The 21,575-nt window shown below is 44.9% G+C and overlaps 1 protein-coding gene across 1 annotated transcript in view; it reads left to right on the forward strand.

Moving 5' to 3' along the window:
- Window positions 1–21,575, forward strand: part of LOC137501284 (uncharacterized) — a 66,689-nt gene that overhangs the window by 11,462 nt on the left and 33,652 nt on the right. The window contains exon 2 of the mRNA XM_068228229.1: window positions 2,793–3,140. Coding sequence (XP_068084330.1) covers window positions 2,793–3,140 — 348 coding nt within the window. The remainder of the gene's footprint in view (window positions 1–2,792; window positions 3,141–21,575) is intronic.

Raw genomic sequence — 21,575 nt, forward strand, 5'->3', positions numbered from 1 at the left:
CCTCTTCCTTGTGTATCCCTTCCAATCTTCCCATCCCTCAACAAGGCCCCTGTTCAGCATAGCAGGTGCGGCCACCTGGACGAGGTACTAGTCATCCTCCCCAGTTTTATCCCCCTGACCAAAGTCTCACGCTCTAGGACACTGCCCTTGAGGCGGTAGAGTTGGGATTCCTCACTGAGTCCGAGGGAAAAACCGACCCTGAAGGGTAAACTGTTTAAGAAAGAAAGAAAGAAAGAAAGAAAGAAAGAAATTTTAGCTAAGCAATTGCCTATGTAACACATTTATTTGATTAAAATACCCAGGTCACAGATTCAAGTATGCGCAAGAAGACATGTAACATTGTGGCTGTAGTTCCTCGATTATGAATCGAAGCATGCAAACGTGCATGCATTGTGCCATACAGGTGCCGTATGTCATTTTGTGGAATGGCGTTCCAGGCATGTTGCACTTGTTCAGTCAAATCAGGAACGGTTAATGTTGGTATTGGTTGATGCTGGATTTGTCGTCCCATAATATTCCATACGTGCTCAGCGGGCGAAAGTTCTGGTGATCACGGAGGCCAATGCAACTGGTCGACTCTCAGCAGAACATGTTGGATGACAGCAACGGTATGAGGACGAGCATTATCCTGCTGGAAACCTCCCACCCCTTGAATACTGCGAATAAATGGCAGCAAAACCGGTTCAATCACCAGTCTGACGTACATGCACGCTGTTAAGGTTGTTGGAATAACGAAAAGAGCTCCTGCTGTCAAAGGAAATCACTCCCCAGGCCGTAACTCCTGGTGTTGGTCCAGTGCGTCTGACGTCGCAGACAGCTTGGTTCAAAATAAACTCCTTGCCTCCTCCTTATCAACCTACGGCCATCACTGGCACCAAGATAGAAACGTCTTTCATCTAAGATTACAACAGATATCCACTCCACACTCCAATAAACTGTGGCTTGATGGCAGTGATTCGGAGTTAGTGACATGAATGCTACAGGACTTCTGGCTCGAAGTTGTCCCAATTGATTTATTACAGTTTCCTGTGGCATTCTGGTGCCAACTGAAGCTCTAATAACTGTTGCAGACGCACTAAGATCCGCCGCAGCTATGCAGCGAATATAGCGGTCTTCCCTCTCCGTAGTGGCCCATGTGCGGCCGAAGCCTGGTCTTCTTGAGATAGTGTCTTCCCGTGATCATTGCTGCCAACACCAATGCTCTGTGGATACATCCCTGCCAAGTCTCCCTGCAATATCGCGGAAAGAACATCCACCTTCTCGTAGACCTATTACACGGCCTCGTTCAAATTCTGTAAGCTGCTAATACTGCCTTCTTCGTCTCCTCAAAAGGCATGTTTGACTCGCACCTACCTCACAACGTCAACACCGGACGACGACTAACGCTCACGAAGTATACGGCGCGTATTTAAAACAAACTTGCTTTTCAAGGTCTTAATGGCACTACTAGCACCACTCTTCGTCGACTAGCGCGCAAATTTGAATAGGCTTCATCTTTCATATGTGCAGGCACGCCTCCCGAATTTCATTTATCTAACACAACTTCTTGGGGTTGGAATTTCATTTTCCGCTACTACCGGTACGTTCTCTACCGCATGTGTCACATGGCCTACGAACGTAGAGTACTGGTACGTTTCGGAGATTTTTACCTCACTTGCTATGCACGTACTTGTACAGTCCCTTGTAGAATTTATCTGGTGACATCTGTCTTTCTGATTTTGAATTATGCCCCTCATTAACATTATTCATCGATACAGACTGATTTTGTGTGTGTATATGGCTGGTCTATGACTGATCTCAATTATCGTGTTTTAAAAATAATAATGGCAGGGTCAAGTCGTTAGCTGACCGGGCGAGCTGGCCGTGCGGTTAGGGGCGCGCAGCTGTGAGCTTGCATTCAGGACATAGTGGGATTCGAACCCCACTGTTGGCAGACCTGAAGATGGTTATCCGTGGTTTCCCATTTTTACATCAGGCAAATGCTGGAACTGAACCTTAATTAAGGCCACAGCCGATTCTTTCCCACTCCTAGCCCTTTCCTATCCTATCGTCACCATATGACATATCTGTGTCGGTGCGACGTAAAACAAATTCTAAAAATAAAAAAAACAGGCGAGTTGGCCGTGCGGTTAGGAGCGCGCAGCTGTGAGCTCGCATCTGGGAGATAGTGGGTTCGAACCCCACTGTCGGCAGCCCTGAAAATGGTTTTTCGTAGTTTCCCATTTTCACACCAGGCAAATGCTGGGGCTGTACCTTAATTAAGGCCACGGTCGCTCCCTTCCCATTCCTAGGCCTTTCCTCTCCCATCGTCGCCATAAGGCCTATCTGTATCGGTGCGACGTAAAGCAGGTAGCAAAAAGTAATAATAAAAAAGTCGTTAGCTGAAAGACGAAGACATTTAGAATTATTATTATTAGACCCGAGCCACTTATCAATGAAATTGACAGTACCGGTAGTATAGTAAAGGGTGAACAAGACTGTTTGTCAAAGAACAGTAATGAAATTTGGGTTGGAGACACTGGAAATTTAATTTTATGTCTTTTGAAGAATACATATATTGCGACAGATTGTATTTCAAGTTGTTTAGGCAAATAAAAACAACTCAAACCACATACTAGAAGTTACTGTAGGGATATTATGTTATATTAAAAACAAATAAACAAATTTACATTGCATTATATGGGAAAGATGACTTAAATTTTACTGTAAATAAATTGTAATTATTAATTATGAAATCCGGTTGACTTATCTGCATCAATTATTTTTCTGCCCCAATTTTTAATTTTTCACAGCTGATACTGGTACTGGGAGCTGGCGTTACTGACTGCTGGGAAGTGGGTGGTCGGCCGGTGCGACGTGTAGCAGTATGGCGGACGCGCGCATTTCTCTGCGTCCCACGAAGTGATGATGAAGATGCAGAGGCGCCAGCTACGTTACTGGAGGCAGTATGGCCTGAGAAAGGTTCCATTCCTTCTTCATATCCAAACTTTGACATGCAAGAAGTCGGGAACTGCTTTGCATTTCAGTCAGTGGTGGCCTTGGATGTGGAGGCCCCTCGGGCACGACTCTGGGTCCTGGATGCAGGGGGACATGGCTGCGAACCAAAACTTGTGATATTTGATCTAATCAATAACAAAGAGGTTAGTTATATATTCTTAATATTTAGAAATAAACTAGAAACACACAGTGAGGGAGAATTTATTTGGTGCAACTTAAATATTTTACCTGTATATTGAAATATTTGAACTGTTTGTCTCATCTTGTCAAAACTGTCAACAAAAATGCCCACTTTAATAGATTTTGCTAAAGTTTGTTCAATAAGCAGCTGGCGCCGTGGTATAGGGGTAGCGTGCCTGCCTCTCACCCAGAGGCCCCGGGTTCGATTCCCGGCCAGGTCAGGGATTTTTACCTGGACCTGAGGGCTGGTTCGAGGTCCACTCAGCCTACGTGATTAGAATTGAGGAGCTATCTGACAGTGAGATAGCGGCCCCGGTCTAGAAAGCCAAGAATAACGGCCGAGAGGATTCGTCGTGCTGACAACACGACACCTCGTAATCTGCAGGCCTTCGGGCTGAGCAGCGGTCAAGGTCCTTCAAGGGCTGTAGTGCCATGGGGTTTGGTTTGGTTTGGTTTGTTCAATAAGCACACTTTCCGGGCCGGAGTTACAACTATCTTCCGTCCTCGACTTCTAATGTCATGGCGTAATACTGGTAAAGAAAATATGACCATATTGCCATGATACATTAACTGACTTTTCGCAAGGCCAAATAGAATAGAATACTCCCATGCCCTCGTTCCGGATCGGTAGGAACTGGGGAGAGAGAAATATTTTTTTGCAATCCAAATTATTTTCATGTTGCTCGGAAAGGTTTCAAATTGTGAGTCTGGGATAGCTCTATCAAACAAACAAACAAACAAACAAACAAACAAACAAACAAACAAACAAACAAACAAACAAACAAACAAACAAAAAATCGAAAATCACTTCTGGCCTAAATGCAATGCAATTCCGGAAAAACAAAATAAAATCGCTTGTTTCTTTACTTGCTTTCTTTTTTTATTCATATTGTAGCCACATTAACTACCTTACATAATTCTTTCTGTAATATGTTCCTCGGTTCAATACCTTCAGGCGTTTTTAAAAATGTCCACACCGAATATAGTTATAAGGGCTTGAGTGAAACTCTGCATTGACTCACATTAGCGCTCGTAGTGGTAGTAAAGGTCGAACTGCTAACCTAATCGACCCGATATCGATGATTAAGAAAAGGATTGTAATTTTAAGGAATAAAAAAGATTATATTCTCATATTTTACTAAATTTTATTTACCTAAAATTCGTAGCTCATATCCCTAGGATGTTTTCAACATTGAGTTGCTTGCCTGAACGGCTAGAACTGTGGATTTATGATACATGCATGATTTTTCTTGTTACAATTAATGTATGTATTACTACATTAAACATTACGATTACGCTTAATCACTATTTGCATCCAATCTCTAAATTGTAGTTTTTAAAATTTTATTTATTTTTGACATATCTGTGTTATATAGTTTAGGACAACATGTTTCTTATCGTTATTAATTTGTTTTAGTCCAAGTATTTATTTGTCATGAGTCTGAACAGATTTATTCTTAGCTTAGAGTACATGTAGATATTTTGAATAAGTGGACGACTGTATGAATGAATGAATTGCGTGATTGGATGGTATTCATGCATGCTTGAATGAATAAACACTCCTCCCTCCCAGTCACGGATAACCACCAACTGGCCAGAGAGACCTCATCAATCAATCAATCAATCAATCAATCAATCAATCAATCAATCAATCAATCAATCAATCAATCAATTAATGAGTGCTCTCTGGCTAGGCCAAGTAACTCAGGCGGTAGAGCACTGGCCTCCTGAGCCCAACTTGGAAGGTTCGATCGTGACTCACAAGGGGGCATTCCCTACTCGTCACCACCGATTTCGCTCAAATTTATAGAACATGCAGGGCTTGGCTAGAAATGAAAGTACCCGAAGTGGGAACTCCAGATGGCCAAGCGTACAGAAGTTAAAAATAAAAATAAAAATGTTGACGCGGCTCTCGCACCGTATAACCCACTTACGTTAATGCTCACGTCGAACAGTTGTTGGCGTAGCGGTAAGAGCTTGGACTAGTAATTCGACGGTCGTGTTTTCGGCTCCCCGTGTGGGGAATATTTTTCTCAATTTTTATATTATTCATTGATTTTAATTTATTGTATTTATTTATATGCAAAAGGCGTATATGACGTCATCTTTTTAATGAGCGCACAATTGTAGAAAATATGGAGTTGCGAACTTTCCCGACGTGTTCAAACAGAAATTCAACTTTTTTCTCCTTTATTGGCTATCTCCCCTCCTTGGGGAGTGTGCCATAAACGTGAATAGTCGTTTCGCTGTAAGATTCGTTTTCACTTGACAAGTGAAGGTTGCTCCTGGCGGCTGTACACAAACAATAGATTCTTGGCACACGTAGAAAAAAGTTTGGCAATGAAACCCCATTTTTTTTATCTTTTCTATGCCTTTTGCGTGTAAATAAATTAATCATCATCATCATCATCATCTGTTTACCCTCCAGGTTCGGTTTTTCCCTCGGACTTAGCGAGGGATCCCACCTCTACCGCCTCAAGGGCAGTGTCCTGGAGCTTCAGACTCTTGATCGGGGATACAACTGGGGAGTATGACCAGTACCTCGCCCAGGCGGCCTCACCTGCTATGCTGAACAGGGACCTTGTGGAGGGATAGGAAGATTGGAAGGGATAGGCAAGGAAGAGGGAAGGAAGCGGCCGTGGCCTTAAGTTAGGTACCATCCCGGCATTCGCCTGGAGGAGAAGTGGGACACCACGGAAAACCACTTCCAGGATGGCTGAGGTGGGAATCGAACCCACCTCTACTCAGTTGACCTCCCGAGGCTGAGTGGACCCCGTTCCAGTCCTCGTACCACTTTTCAAATTTCGTGGCAGAGCCGGGAATCGAACCCGGGCCTCCGGGGGTGGCAGCTAATCACGCTAACCACTACACCACAGAGGCGGACAAAATAAATTAATACAATGAATTATTCACCTCTTTGCGTAATTGGAAAATTAATAATATAAAAGTTGATAGAAAAAACACTCTCCACACGGGGAGTCGAACCCACGCCCATCGCATTACCAGTCCGAGCTCTTACCGCTACGTCAACAACTGCTCGGCGTGCGCATTAACGTAAGTGGCTTATACGGTGCGAGAGCCGCGTCAACATTTTTATTTTTATTTTTAATTTCTATATGCTTGACGATCTGGAGTTCCCACTTCGGGTACTTTCATTTGTAGCCAAGCCTTGCATGTTCTATAAATTTTAGCGAAATCGGTGGTGACGAGTAGGAAATGCCCCCTTGTCAGTCTGGTGGTATTTGAAGGTGCTCGAATACGTCAGCCTCGTGCCGATAGTTCAACTGGCACGTAGTCTGGCTTCATGACTACATGGTTAGCGTGCTGGCCTTTGGTGACAGGGGTACCGGGTTCGATTCCCGGCAGGGTCGGGAATTTTAACCATAACTGGTTAATTCCGCTGTCATGGGTGCTGGGTGTATGTGTCGTATTCATCATCATTCCATCCTAATCACGACGCGCAGGTCACCTATGGGAGTCAAATCAGAAGACCTGCATCTGGCGAGCCGAACTTGTCCTCGGACACTCCCGGTTCTAAAAGCCATACGCCATTCCACTTTCAATTGGCACGTTAAAGAACTCCTGCTGGATGAAAAAAAATTCCGGCAACTCGGCGTTCCTAAAAACCACAGACGTCTTGTGTTCCTTGTTTTGTATCACCAATGTAAAACATTTCTTTCTCATTTTGTCGTATTTATCTGGCTTTCTTATCCTCCTCCTCCATCCATATTAAGAATTAAATTCTCCGATGATTGTGGACGACCACTCCTCTAACGATCCAGGGATCACAAACTACGTAGCCTGTCGGAGGTTGAGAAGAAATAGTTCTTGGAAAACTGAGATTGTAGAGCACGTAACTTATCTATATATATAAAATAAGAGTTTTGTCTGTACATTGCTCAGAATTTGAAAATAATGGTATTTCTCTATCGGTCATGTCCATAGTAACAAGAAAATGCATTTTTTACTTTTCCGTAATTTCTCTCTGTCTGTCTGTCTGTCTGTCTGTCTGTCTGTCTGTCTGTCTGTCTGTCTGTATGTATGTACACGCATCACGAGAAAACGGTTGAAGAGAATTTAATGAAAATCGGTATGTGAAGTCGGGGGATGAGCCTCTACAATCTAGGCTATAAATCATTTTGCTCACGCTGAGTGAAATGGTAGTTTAGGGGAAGGCCTAAAATTTAATTGTCAAATATTTCTTATCAGAGGTGTAATCGATGAATGCTACATAACTAAGGTTATATAGTATTAAATTTCATATTATTCATGTCTTATGCATTGTTACCGTACTGGCTATGATCACAAAGATATTCATGAATTTGGATTTTTGTTAATAAGTCCATATCAGCACCGAGTAACGAGAAAATGGGTAAACTGTATTTAATGAAAATCGGTATGTAAAGTCAGAGAATAAGAAACTACAGTTTATGGTATAAAATAGGATTACTGCTGCGTACAGAGTATTTTTTATTTGATTTACGTTGCACCGACATAGATAGGTTTTATGGCGACGATGGGATAGGAAAGGGCTAGGAGTGCCTTAGGCTTTAATTAAGGTACAGGCCCAGCATTTGACTGGTGTGAAAGTGGGAAACCACGGAATACCATCTTCAGCGCTGCCGACAATGGGGTTCGAATCCACTATCTCTCGGATGCAAGCTCACAGCTGCGCACCGCTAACCACACGGTCAACTCGCCCAGTCATACAGAGTGTAACAGCCTGTCTGAATATTGATGGGAAGTAGCTGGGGAGTTAGATAACTTTCTTCTTTAGCATGCCGTTCCCCTGGTTTATAATTTTTCTGATACTACTGGTTCGTAACACACTGGATCATCATAGCATTCGGGCTATTCAATCCCTACTCTGGGGCACTGATTGGAATGAACAGTGTGCATATTTAGCGGAATAATGGCAGATGAGTGTTCATGGCAATCTGCGGCCTGATCATCCCAGCTCTGGAACTTTGGACTATTAAATTAGCACCACAATCTAACCGCAGCACTGTTCGTTAAAAGTGATAAAACGTGCGGCTTTCCGTTTGATCGAGTATTTTATATGATAGCATTGCTTTTAATCGCTACATTCATACTTAAGTTTTTGTAATGACCTATGTTGATCTCAGGTTAGGAAAACCACGAAGTCAGTCTTTCTGAGAATCCCGTAGCAAAGCACGGGTACATCAGCTAGTCTATGATAATACTACTCTCCCTTTCTTTTTCTTTGGCGATCATCCCGCCTGGTTGCGGGGTCCGCTGCGAGGATCTGCTGTCTCCATTTCGTTCTATCTTCGGCCGCATCTAGATGGGAATTCATGCCCTTGAGGTATTTATGCAGTGTTCAGCTCATCCCTTTGATCTCCTGCCGAAGACCTCTAGTCCGTCTTAGTAATTGTGTCGGCTCCAGCTCATAAAACATGGCCAGACTATCGGAGACCTCTCTCGCACATTTTCTCGTGGATTGGCGCAACGCCAAATCGCTTCCTGATGCTGTCGTTGGAAACGCGATCTGATATACTGATAGCCGCTGTCTACCGCAGCATCTTCGTCTCCATTACGCTAAGCCGGCATTGAATCTCGGTTATGTTCGGCCAACATTCGCAGCCATAGAGTGCGATAGGACGGATGACAGTACAGCAGATTTTTGAGTAGATGATCTTTCATCCTGTGGTTGTAAGTGGATCCGGTTATTGTTCGCCACTTCATCCAGGTTGCATTAATTCTCGTGCTGACTTTCCCGACGAGTCGGCCGTCGTCAGTTATCGTGACACCAACTTTCTCAAACGCAGCAGGTCGTCGCCGTCTACTTTGATGGTTCCCACTTCTTGTGTGTTTGATGTCATGTACTCGATTTTCTTCTTCTTGTGGCGCAGGCCATATTTCGCCAGTCTGTCGCTCCATTTTTGAGTTTGGCGCGGTAGATCCAGCTTGCTCTTGCCAGAGATTGCTTGATACTATTACAGTCTAAACCGGTTATAACGACCTCGAAGGGACCGCGAATTAACGGTCGTTATAGGCGGTAGTCGCACAAACCTGTTTTATGTTGTTGCTGTTGCTAAAATTGTCATATCTGTAAATTGTAGGCTGCAAACTTGTTACCTTGTTAATTAACAAAATAAAGCTAAAATTTCAAAAGACGTAAATGAAATAAGTACCTTACTTGCAACACAGTATTATTTTGTGTAGTGGGACTGAGGAATTCTTCTTCTAGCGTTTACACAGTACCTGCGTACAGATCTCAGCAAACTATAAAATAATAAGTGAGGAAAGACGTAGCAACAATTTAAATTGATTAATAATGTCACACACTGTCTTGTCGTGGTTCCCGAATGACACGCATTATAGAATCACTGGTGCAAAATTAAAGACCGTTAGCCGAAAGTGTAGAGCATTATAATCATAGAGTGCGATTAACGCCACTTTATACTCGTTGCGACGCGAGGCCAGCATCGCGATCAGCTGATTGTAGAGTAGTTCGGAAAGGATACACTGTAAGGAGAATCGTCGTACAGTGACATACGAACAGGCTACGAAATAAAAACCCTGCTTAATTGTTATGGTTGAGCGTAAATTACAATAAAAATTCGTGGATATAAATGAGTATTTATGACGGAAATCCTTAAAACGAAAGGGACCTACGATAGGAACCTCATTCACCCAGATCGATAGCTGCAGTCGCTTAAGTGCTGCCAGTATGCAGTCTTCGGATGATAGTGGGTTCGAACCCCACTGTCGACAGCCCTGAAGATGGTTTTCCGTAGTTTCCCATTTTCACACCAAGCAAATGCTGGGGCTGTACCTTAATTAAGTCCACGGACGCTTCCTTCCCATTCCTAGTCCTTTCCTGTCCCATCGTCGCCATAAGACCTATCTGTGTCGGTGCGACTTAAAGCAACTTGCTTGCAACCTCATTCTGATCATATTTTTAAACGTATTGCATCCACATCATTACGGTATCGTACTGGAATTATGTTTTTCCTACTTGTTTAGCGTCGCTCTAGCTCATCGAAGGTTTTCGGCGACGAAGAGATGGAAAAGGGCTAGGATTGGGAAGGTGGCGGCCGTGGCCTTAATTAAGGTACAGCTAGTGTGAAAATGGAAAAAAAGGCACAACCATCCTCAGGACTGCCGCGTTGGGATTCGAACCCACTATCAACCGAATTCAAGCTCATAGCACCCCGTGTGTGTTGGGGCGGCAGAATAACAACCACAGTATTCCTGCCTATCGTAAGAGGTGACTAAAATGGGACCCAGTTGGGAGCGTAGGTTGGCGCCCACAGGGCCCTTAGCTGAGTCCAGGCATTGATTCCACTTACTCGTGCTAGGCTCCTCACTTTTATCTATCCTATCTGACCTCCCTTGGTATTACTCTAGGTTTGGGAATACTAGGGAGACTTTCATTTTCATGCCCTTCGTGGCATTTGTATGTTTATGGCAGACACCTTCAGGTTTCGAAGCATCGAACCCCTTCCATTTTTTTCGTTTGATTAGTGTTAACAGTTGAACTTCCTCTTAAAATAATAATCACCACCACCACTACCAAGATTACAGATGTGCGACCCTAACCGTACGGTAAACTCGCTCGGCACTGGATTTACTAGATGAAAGGTAACCTGAAAGTTGTCCATTATAAACTGTAGCCTTATTTTAAATATTAATGCGACTGACATCAATAAATAGTTCATAAATTTCACAAACAGCTGTAAAACACTGTTTTTACTATGCTTGGTGTACGTTTGACTGAAATAAGAGTGACTTATGGCCTTCAGGACGATTATAGAGAAAACAAAGAAAGAACCTGAATATCAAACTTGAGTGAAATACGCACTAACAACAGATGGCATAAAAATGAACTCTCAGGGGCAAAATATAAAAAGACTACCAAGGAATAATCATTTATAATAAGTCGGAAAAAGGGAACATCAGTCACCGTACATACGCAAGTATACGCCTGGCATTCTTGAAAGCGAGTATCTAACTTCCAATTTCTTAAAACTTACGATGATCAATCGCCACGCATAATTTCCCTGTCACCTCAACATAATGTTCTCGCGCCAACTAACTCTGTTTTGACAACCGTTAACATGGCTGCCCTTTATCAACTTGCTTCCGCAGGGAGCGCTGATGTCAGGCATACAGCCCCTCTATGTTATTCTAGCTCGTTGTGTGTGATACACCAAATTCTTTGGCGATACCAAGATTTGTTTCCCCATTTGTTTCTCCATATTATTGGCGACTTTTCTTCCCTTTCTTTTGCGAAATCTTCACAGTGATGCCTGCCTTGACTATTTAACAGAGAGACTCATTTGAAGTCTATAATCTACTGAAAACAAGAGTTTGAAAATAAGCTTTACGTTGTTGTCAGCAATTTTCAAACGCGCAACGAACAAAAATCAACATTGGACGTTATAGCCGATACATTTTACCGACAATGTGATAAAAATACGCTGTTTTACACAATATGTCGTAATAGGCGATGTAGTACTAAGCGTTTTTAAAAATACAGTATTTACACTGACTGACAGAGCAAATGCAACACCAAGAAGGAGTGGTTCGAAAGGGATGAAAGTTGGGGAAAAAACAGAGACGGCACGGACGAATAATTGATGTTTATTTCAAACCGATATGCAGGTTACACAATGCGCACGGCATCGACTCAGTAGGATGTAGGACCACAGCGAGCGGCGATGCACGCAGAAACACGTCGAGGTACAGAGTCAATAAGAGTGCGGATGGTGTCCTGAGGGATGGTTCTCCATTCTCTGTCAACCATTTGCCACAGTTGGTCGTCCGTACGAGGCTGGGGCAGAGTTTGCAAACGGCGTCCAATGAGATCCCACACGTGTTCGATTGGCGAGAGATCCGGAGAGTACGCTGGCCACGGAAGCATCTGTACACCTCGTAGAGCCTGTTGGGAGATGCGAGCAGTGTGTGGGCGGGCATTATCCTGCTGAAACAGAGCATTGGGCAGCCCCTGAAGGTACGGGAGTGCCACCGGCCGCAGCACATGCTGCACGTAGCGGTGGGCATTTAACGTGCCTTGAATACGCACTAGAGGTGACGTGGAATCATACGCAATAGCGCCCCAAACCATGATGCCGCGTTGTCTAGCGGTAGGGCGCTCCACAGTTACTGCCGGATTTGACCTTTCTCCACGCCGACGCCACACTCGTCTGCGGTGACTATCACTGACAGAACAGAAGCGTGACTCATCGGAGAACACGACGTTCCACCATTCCCTCATCCAAGTCGCTCCAGCCCGGCACCATGCCAGGCGTGCACGTCTATGCTGTGGAGTCAATGGTAGTCTTCTGAGCGGACGCCGGGAGTGCAGGCCTCCTTCAACCAATCGACGGCAAATTGTTCTGGTCGATATTGGAACAGCCAGGGTGTCTTGCACATGCTGAAGAATGGCGGTTGACGTGACGTGCGGGACTGCCACCGCTTGGCGGCGGATGCGCCGATCCTCGCGTGCTGACGTCACTCGGGCTGCGCCTGGACCCCTCGCCCGTGCCACATGTCCCTGCGCCAACCATCTTCGCCACAGGCGCTGCACCGTGGACACATCCCTATGGGTATCGGCTGCGATTTGACGAAGCGACCAACCTGCCCTTCTCAGCCCGATCACCATACCCCTCGTAAAGTCGTCTGTCTGCTGGAAATGCCTCCGTTGACGGCGGCCTGGCATTCTTAGCTATACACGTGTCCTGTGGCACACGACAACACGTTCTACAATGACTGTCGGCTGAGAAATCACGGTACGAAGTGGGCCATTCGCCAACGCCGTGTCCCATTTATCGTTCGCTACGTGCGCAGCACAGCGGCGCATTTCACATCATGAGCATACCTCAGTGAAGTCAGTCTACCCTGCAATTGGCATAAAGTTCTGACCACTCCTTCTTGGTGTTGCATTTGCTCTGTCAGTCAGTGTATATAGTATTTAGACCGTTAGATTTCGCCGTTATATCAAACACGTCGTCAAAATCCACGTCCCAATAAATGGTTTCGACTGTACTAATACTATTTAACGCCCATTGAAACTGATAATGGTCTTAACAGACATCGTAGTTTTGGAATTTCGTCGTGGCGGGATCTTTTTAATGTTTTTTTTTGCTAGTTGCTTTACGTCGCACCGACACAGATAGGTCTTATGGCGGCGATGGGACAGGGAAGGGGCTAGGAGTGGGAAGGAAGCGGCCGTGGCCTTAATTAAGGTACAACTAGTTGCTTTACGTCGCACCGACACAGATAGGTCTTATGGCGACGATGGGACAGGGAAGGGGCTAGGAGTGGGAAGGAAGCGGCCGTGGCCTTAATTAAGGTACAGCCCCAGCATTTGCCTGGTGAGAAAATGGGAAACCACGGAAAACCATCTTCAGGGCTGCTGACAGTGGGGGTTCGAACCTACTATCTCCCGAATACTGTACACTGGCCGCACTTAAGCGACTGCAGCTATCGAGCTCGGTCTCTTTTTAATGTAGTGGTTGGGGCTGTTAGAGGGAAGTACAACTGTACAACCACCGTTTCTTAACACTTATCAGAGCAATATATGGAAGAGTTCGGAACCTTCGAAGAACAGAGGTATCGGCGAAAAAGGGGATGGATGTGAAATACTAATTCCAGCGGGTTCGGAAGAGAGCTAGTTAAAAGTGGTAGTAGTGGTGGTGATTACTGCTTTAGGAGGAAGCACGACTGAACAACCATCCTCTCTCAATAGCAATCAGAACAGGTCTGACACTTCGAAAAGGTATCAGCTACGGAGGGTATGAAAATGAAGTAATGGTGGCGGTGATTATTGTTTTAAGAGGAAGTAGACTGCAAGTAGCCAACGATCCTCTATTTACAATAATAAGAGGGAAAGAATGGAAGGGGTCCGAGACCTCGAAAAATGAAGGTATCGGCCAAAGAAAGATGAGCGCCACAAAAGGGTATGAAAATGAAAGACCCATCGAGTGAGTTGGCCGTGCGGTAAGAGGCGTGACTGTGAGCTTGCATTCGGAAGATTGTGGGTTCGAACCCCACTGTTGGCAGCCCTGAAGATGGTTTTCCATGGTTTCCCATTTTTTTTGCTATTTGTTTTACGTCGCACCGACACAAATATGTCTTATGGCGACGACGGGATAGGAAAGGCATTGGAAGTGAAAGGCAGCGGCCGTGGCATTAATTAATGTACAGCCCCTGCATTTGCCTGGTGTGAAAATGGGAAACCACGGAAAACCATCTTCAGGGCTGCCGACAGTGGGGCTCGAACCCACTATCTCCCGATTACTGAGTTTCCTATTTTATCACCATGTAAATGCTGGGGCTGTACCTTAATTAAGGCCATGGCCACTACCTTCCCGGTCCTAGCCATTTCCTATCCCCCGTCGCCGAAAATCTTCGATGTGTTAGTGCGACGTAAAGCAACTTGCAAAACAATAAAGTGAAAGACTCCCGAAATGTCGTTACCGAATACAGTTGGAATCAGAAAAGAACAAGAGTTGACCAAGAGAGGTCGGTTAGGATAGGTGAAAGTGAGAAGATTGACACAAGTGGAAGCAATGCCAGGACTCAGCTAAGGGCCCTGTGGTGGCCAACGCACTCTCACACGTTGAGAGCCCTTGGGGCCCCTTTTAGTCACCTCTTACGACAAGAGGATGACCAGTACCTCGCCCAGGCGGCCTCAGCTGCTATGCTGAACAGGGGCCTTGTGGGGGTATGGGAAGATTGGAAGGGATAGACAAGGAAGAGGGAAGGAAGCGGCCATGGCCTTAAGTTAGGTGCCATCCCGGCATTTGCCTGTAGGAGAAGTGGGAAACCACGGAAAACCATTTCCAGGATGGCTGAGGTGGGAATCGAACCCCCCTCTAGTCAGTTGACCTCCCGAGGCTGAGTGGACCCCGGAATTTTGTTCCGGAGGAGTTCTTTAATGTCCTAGTAAATTCACTGACACGAGGCTGACGTGTTTGAACACCTTCACATAGCACCGGACTGAGTTGGGATCGAACCGGCCTAGTTTGGGTCAGAAGGCTAACGCTCTACCGTCCGAGTATCTCAGCCCGGCTCACAGCTCTTCTTCGGCGAATTCCTCTTCAGTATCTGTTTCTTCACCAGACAGCTTTTTAGGAATGTAACACAGTATTTTGTAATCGGAACTTTTTAGTAACTTAATACCCGACGGGTCCGCCTCTGTGGTGTAGTGGTTAGTGTGATTAGCTGCCACCGATTCCCGGCTTTGACACGAAATTTGTACGTGGGCTGGAACTCCTGCGGAACATAATTCCGGCACCTCGGCGTCCCTGAAAACTGTAAAAGAAGTTAGTGGGACGTAAAATCAATAACATTAATGTTAGAAGAACTGTGGTGCTTTTCACATGTGCTTGTGACGTCATGTGACGTTACAATAACATTTTCACTGCAATTCACTCACAGATACAAGAGCTCACAAGAAAATATGAGGTATACCTTCATTATATAGGGTGGTTGAAAACAACTTGTACCGGGTATATGAGCGTTAGAGAGTTCGTCATACTGATAAAGATTTTGAGAAAAAAAATTGAATACCTCGCGTCATTGTCATTTTATCGGTTTCTGAAAGTAGCCAATAAGATCGTTACGCGAGGTAATTCAAATGGGCTTTGCGAGGCAGTTTTGCTAAATTTGCACGAGGCTTTAGATCGGCTTGAGAGCAGCAATCGGAAAAAAGAAAACTTCGCCAGGTGTGGGATATCAACACGAATACCGCGCTGACAGGATCGCGTCGTAACATGTGCGCTACGTTGACACCAGCTGAAACCCATGGCGTGTTTGTGTTTGATATTGATTTTTCAGCATGGCTTTCAAGCCTGCCTTAAGCTACGTGAACATTTAGCAACCCCGCGTAGCAAAGCCCACTTGAATTCGCCCACGAAGCTCTCTGATTGGCTAACTTCAGTAGCTAATAAAATGACAACGGTACGAGATATTGCATTACTTTTTCATATTATTAATCATTATGACCAATCCTCTAACGCTCACATATACGGTTCACGTTGTTGCCGACCACCCTGTATTCTGTTACAGTCTTGAAGAAAGTGTTTTTAATTTCTTTTTTTTTTTTTTTTTTTGTTTGCTTACAAGTTGCTTAACGTCGCACCGACACAGATAGGTCTTATGGCGACGTTGGGGCAGGAAAGGGCTAGGACTGGGAAGGAAGCAACCGTGGCCTTAATTAAGGTATAGCCTCAATATTTGCTTGGTGTGAAAATGGGAAACCACGGGAACCCATCTTCAGGGCTGCCGACAGTAGGCTCGAACCCACTACCTCCCAATTACTGGATACTGGCCGCACTTAAGCGACTCCAGCTATCGAGCTCGATTTTTATAATTTCTTTACGTCTCACTGACACAGATAGGTCTTATGGCGACAATGGGATAAGAAAGGCCTAGGAGTGGGAAGGAAGTGGTAGTGGCCTTAATTGAGGTACACCTCCGGCATTTCCCTGGTATGAAAATGGGAAACCACGGAAAACCATCTTCAGGGCTGCCGACCCTAACCGCACGGCCAACTCGCTCGGTCAGTCGTCTCTCGACAGGCAGATGATACCAAGGATGTATCATAACCACATAGAGTTGTCGCCATTAAGAACATTCAAGTGCAACCAAGCTTAGCCGGGATCGAACCTGCTGTCTTGGATACAGAAGGCTGACTACAAACTGCACAACTGAGTCAACACACAGAAACGGTAGTACATGAAATGGAATTTGTTCTTGTGTGTTTTCATGTTTATCCGTCGTGCGGTTAGGTTCGCGCAGCTGTGAGCTTGCATCCGGGAGATAGTGGGTTCGAACCCCACTGTCGGCAGCCCTGAATGTGCTTTTCCGTGGTTTCCTATTTTCACACCAGGAAAATGCTGGGGCTGTATCTTAATTAAGGCTACGGCCGCTTCCTTCCCACTCCCAGGCCTTTCCTATCTCATCGTCGTCATAACACCTATCAGTGTCGGTGCGACGTAAAACAAATTGTAAATTCTCTTCTCTCTCTTTTCTGTATCTTCGTCCTGTCCCCTGTTACACGCCACTCTGCTTATTCTTATGCGTTTTCCTATCTTTAACTTCCTGTCACTTATGCATAACACGGAAATAAGTAGACAAAGACAAGTAAAATGTACTAATGTTCAACAACACAGAAGTTATTGTCTGTTTTAATGATTGCAGCAACTCGGACATTGTTTCCATTCCAACAGAACCCGTTTTGCAACTTTAATAACATTTCGTACACTCAGTGTATCGTGTTACCGGTAGGTGGCATGGCATGTAACTCTCACCCGACAGTGATTCTTAGCTTAGAGCAGGTGCAGTGATTATGAAGGTTCACATGTACTACAGTAAGTTGATGGAGTTCTATATATTTGTTTTTCGTTTCCGTTTTGCGGTATATTATACGCATAGAACGATATTAATTTTGAAAACCTAACACTATAGACGAGTTACTTTTTATCAAGTCTTAAGTCGGGGGTTGCAGAGTAGGTCTCGGTCCACAAGTGACCTCGCCTGGTCCGTGGTCCGACAGCTCTGCATTACGTCCGATCAACCGAACACAGGAGGGGTGGCTATGGCTGTACCGTGACTCCACGCCTCTGGATTCGGGAGACGGAGAGGCCTTGTCCCCACCGTCGGCTGTCCTGGGAATGGTTTCCCGTGGTTTCCCATTCTCCTGCACTAAGGCGAATCTAGGGACAGTTCCTAGCATACGCCATGGCCGCCAACCCCCTCACCTTCTCCGAACATCTCCTTCACCGTTACAAATCTCCCCGGCCTGAGAGACGGCGTTACCTTCTAGGGGGCCCACCGTCCCCTTCAGGGACGGAATTAAAACTTGTGTAGGTAGATAGTTCGAGTCTTACGGAGAGTGACTGGTCCCAATCGTTGGCTGTCCTAAGCATATTTCTCCGTGGTTTTCCATCCTCCTGCATTAAGGCGAATGCCAGGATAGTTCCTAGTATAGCCACGGCCGCCAACCCCGTCAAGTTTCCCATACATTAGCATCAATGCAACAAATATTCTGGCCTGAGAGACGGCGTCACCGTCTAAGGGGCCCGCCTTCCCCTTCAGGGAATGAATGAAAACAGTATAGTAGTATCAATAGTCAACTCTTAGTATCAAGAGGACCGGTGGCCACGGCTGTACGGTGGCTCTACACCTCTGCGTTCGGGAGACGGAAAGGTGCAGGTCTCCATCGTCACCTGTCCAGGCAATGGTTTCCCGTGGCTTTCCTTTCTCCTGCACTAAGGTGAATGCCGGGATAGTTCCTAGTGTCTACTAACTGCCTCATCTTTTCCGAATCAAATCTCCCAGGCCAGAGAGACGGCGTTACCGTGTAGGAGGCCCACCGTCCCCTTCAGAGACGGAATTGAAAGGTGTAGTATTAGTCAAGTCTGGTTTATAAAACAATAAATTACCTTTGTATATTGACTTACTTGACTTATTTCCTGTTGCTCCCTCTGGAGCAGAGGGCATTGGCGAAATTTCTCCACACAGTACGGTTCCTGGCCATTTTCTTCACTTCGCTTCAGGTTTTGTCAACCTCTGCGATTTCCTTTTCGATCGTACCCTCTTCATGCCAAAGTTCGTCGTCAGACTATCCGTCCGGTTTTGTAATTTCGCTTCAGTTTCTATAATCAGATTATTTAAGAAGAGCGAGTGATTAACCCACTGCTTCCGAGTGCCTTGACGGGGCTGCCATCTTAAGCCTGAGGCACCAGGCTGATTTTCTGTCGGGGTTTCTTCCCTTAGCCTTCGAAGTTCCCACTTCTACTGTAAGGCAGCAGTTCCTATTTTATTTACCCAGAATAGGAGGGTTGCCTCTTCCGCCAATTCCACCGTTCCGAAGTCCCTCTTCTCCGCCTTCACTGCCGTTGAAGTCTTCGCCGTAACCCTGGCAAGGGACCCTTACATGGGATTACCAGCCGGGTCAGCTGGACCAAGGTTTTTAAAGAGGTGTTAGTCCTCTATCACTCGCCCTTGGTCCTGACTTGTGACAGGCAGAGCCTGGCTTCCCAAACATTGGGTCCAGGTTGGTGGGGTTTTTTGTATATTACTTATAAAAATAGTTTTTTCAATTACTATCTCTGTACCTTCGTCTAACAGTACTTTACTCTAAAATCCTTGGTACGTATCTAGTTGTAGATCAATTCAAGCTGTCCAAATAATGAAGTAAAAAAGCATATAATTTTGTGTATTTCTTAATATCGTAATAATAGCCAAGAGACCTCCAGTTTTACATAGCGTCTGAACCACTGCACGTGAATTTTCATTTTAAAGAAATCCCACATGGTTTGGCCGACATTCGACCCATTACCACTTTAGTGAGAAGCAGTAGCGGCTGGTGAATTCTCTTTGTGTATTAAATTCTACTCTGTCTATCACGTTTATCCAAATAAGCAAATACGAAATAACAGTTAAATAACATAATAACAAAGACAAAACAAAACTTTTGTAAAATCAAATGACCATGCACATGTTTTTCAATGAGACTCAAACCGATAATGACTAAATTATTTGTATCTAACGAATCATTTTCGAGAGTCGTTTGTATGGAATTTGGAGTCGGTAAGTATGATTCATTACATAGAAAGGGAGAAACTAACTCACGGCTTAAAGAACTACCATGAATGAAATAACCATTTCTCCAGGGTACGATGAGATGATGAGGCTTCTTTGATTAGATAATGTAGAATGTATCTATCTCAGTCATGGCTGTCCATTAATACCTCACATCACTGCCTGCAATATTATATCGACCATCTGTACTCTAACACCCCTCTTTGATAATATGTCTCTCGGTCATGGCCATCCATCAATACTTCACATCACAGCCTGCACGGTTGCTGGGTAACATTACGTCATACATTTCGTGACGCAAATTTTCGGATGAACTCCAGCCATAACACATATTTATGTCAAAACGAAAGGAAAATTTTCGGATGAACCATACAGTAGCTACTAAATCGACCATTATACTAAGTTAATTAAGCCACACAGAATTCCTGGATTTTCTGATGTCACTGTTTCGTAGAGCCCCCTAAGTGTAAGGTCAAATTTACCGCAAACCTTAGTTGCGTCGATCGGTTTACTAAGAATGCAGCAATGTTTTAGCTACTTCCTTGTTCAAATGTTTTGTTTTGAGTGTGTGTGTAGAAGATAATCGACAGCTTATGTTTACTTTCTCTAGCATAACAAATTCAGTACCACAATGTATGTGCTTTTTACTCACAACAACCGAGCAAGTGGTTGTGTGGTTTGGGTCACGTAGCTATCAACTTGGATTCAGGAGATTTAGGTTCGAATCCCACCGTTGGCAGCCATTAAGATGGTTTTCTGTGGTTTCCCATTTTCACACCACGCAAATGCTGGAACTGTACCTTAATTAAGGCCAGCGTCGTTTCCTTCCCACCGAGCTCGATAGCTGCAGTCGCTTAAGTGCGGCCTGTATCCAGTAATCGGGAGATAGTGGGTTCGAGCCCCACTGTCGGCAGCCCTGAAGATAGTTTTCCGTGGTTTCCCATTTTCACACCAGGCAAATGCCGGGGCTGTACCTTAATTAAGGCCACGGCCACTTCCTTCCAATTCTCAGGCCTTTCCTATCCCATCGTCGCCATAAGACCTATCTGTGTTGGTGCGACGTAAAGCAAATAGTTTCATTCCCATTACTCGCCCTTTCCAACCCCATCGTCGCAATAAGACGCATCTGTGTTGGTGTGACGTAAAGCAAATTGTAAAATTAAAGTAAACCACTCACCCTATATTTAATTTTCTCACTGAGATACTTTATGCCTGAAACGCCATACAAAGTCAATGAATAATCACTAACATTCATCACGAAACAGGTGTAACAAAAGAATTCCTTTCTAAAATCAAAGTGGTGATGAAAATGAGATAAAATGGCGTATGGCTTTTAGTGCCTGGAGTGTCCGAGGACAAGTTCGGCGCGCCAGAGGCAGGTCTTTTGATTTGACTCCCGTAGGCGAGCTGCGCGTCGTGATGAGGATGAAATAATGATGAAGACAACACATACACCCAGCCCCCATGCCAGCGAAATTAACCAATTAAGGTTAAAATTCCCGACCCTGCCGGGAATCGAACCCGGGATCCCTGTGACCAAAGGCCAGCACGCTAACCATTTAGTCATGCAGCCGGACAAAGTGGTGATGGTGATTACTGTTTTAAGAGGAAGTACAACTGGGCAACCATCCTCTATTAATACTAATCAGAGAGAAATATGGAAGGGATCCGACGCTTTGAAAAATGAAGTTGTCGGCCAAAGAAATACAAGAGCCATGAAGGGTCGTGAAAATGAAAGACTCTCGGGGCCTCATGACCTAATACCATTGGGGTCTGAAATGAACAAGTGTTGACCAAGGGTAATTGGATAGGATAGA

The sequence above is a fragment of the Anabrus simplex genome, chromosome 6 (genome assembly GCF_040414725.1).
Source record: "Anabrus simplex isolate iqAnaSimp1 chromosome 6, ASM4041472v1, whole genome shotgun sequence".
NCBI lineage: Eukaryota > Metazoa > Arthropoda > Insecta > Orthoptera > Tettigoniidae > Anabrus > Anabrus simplex.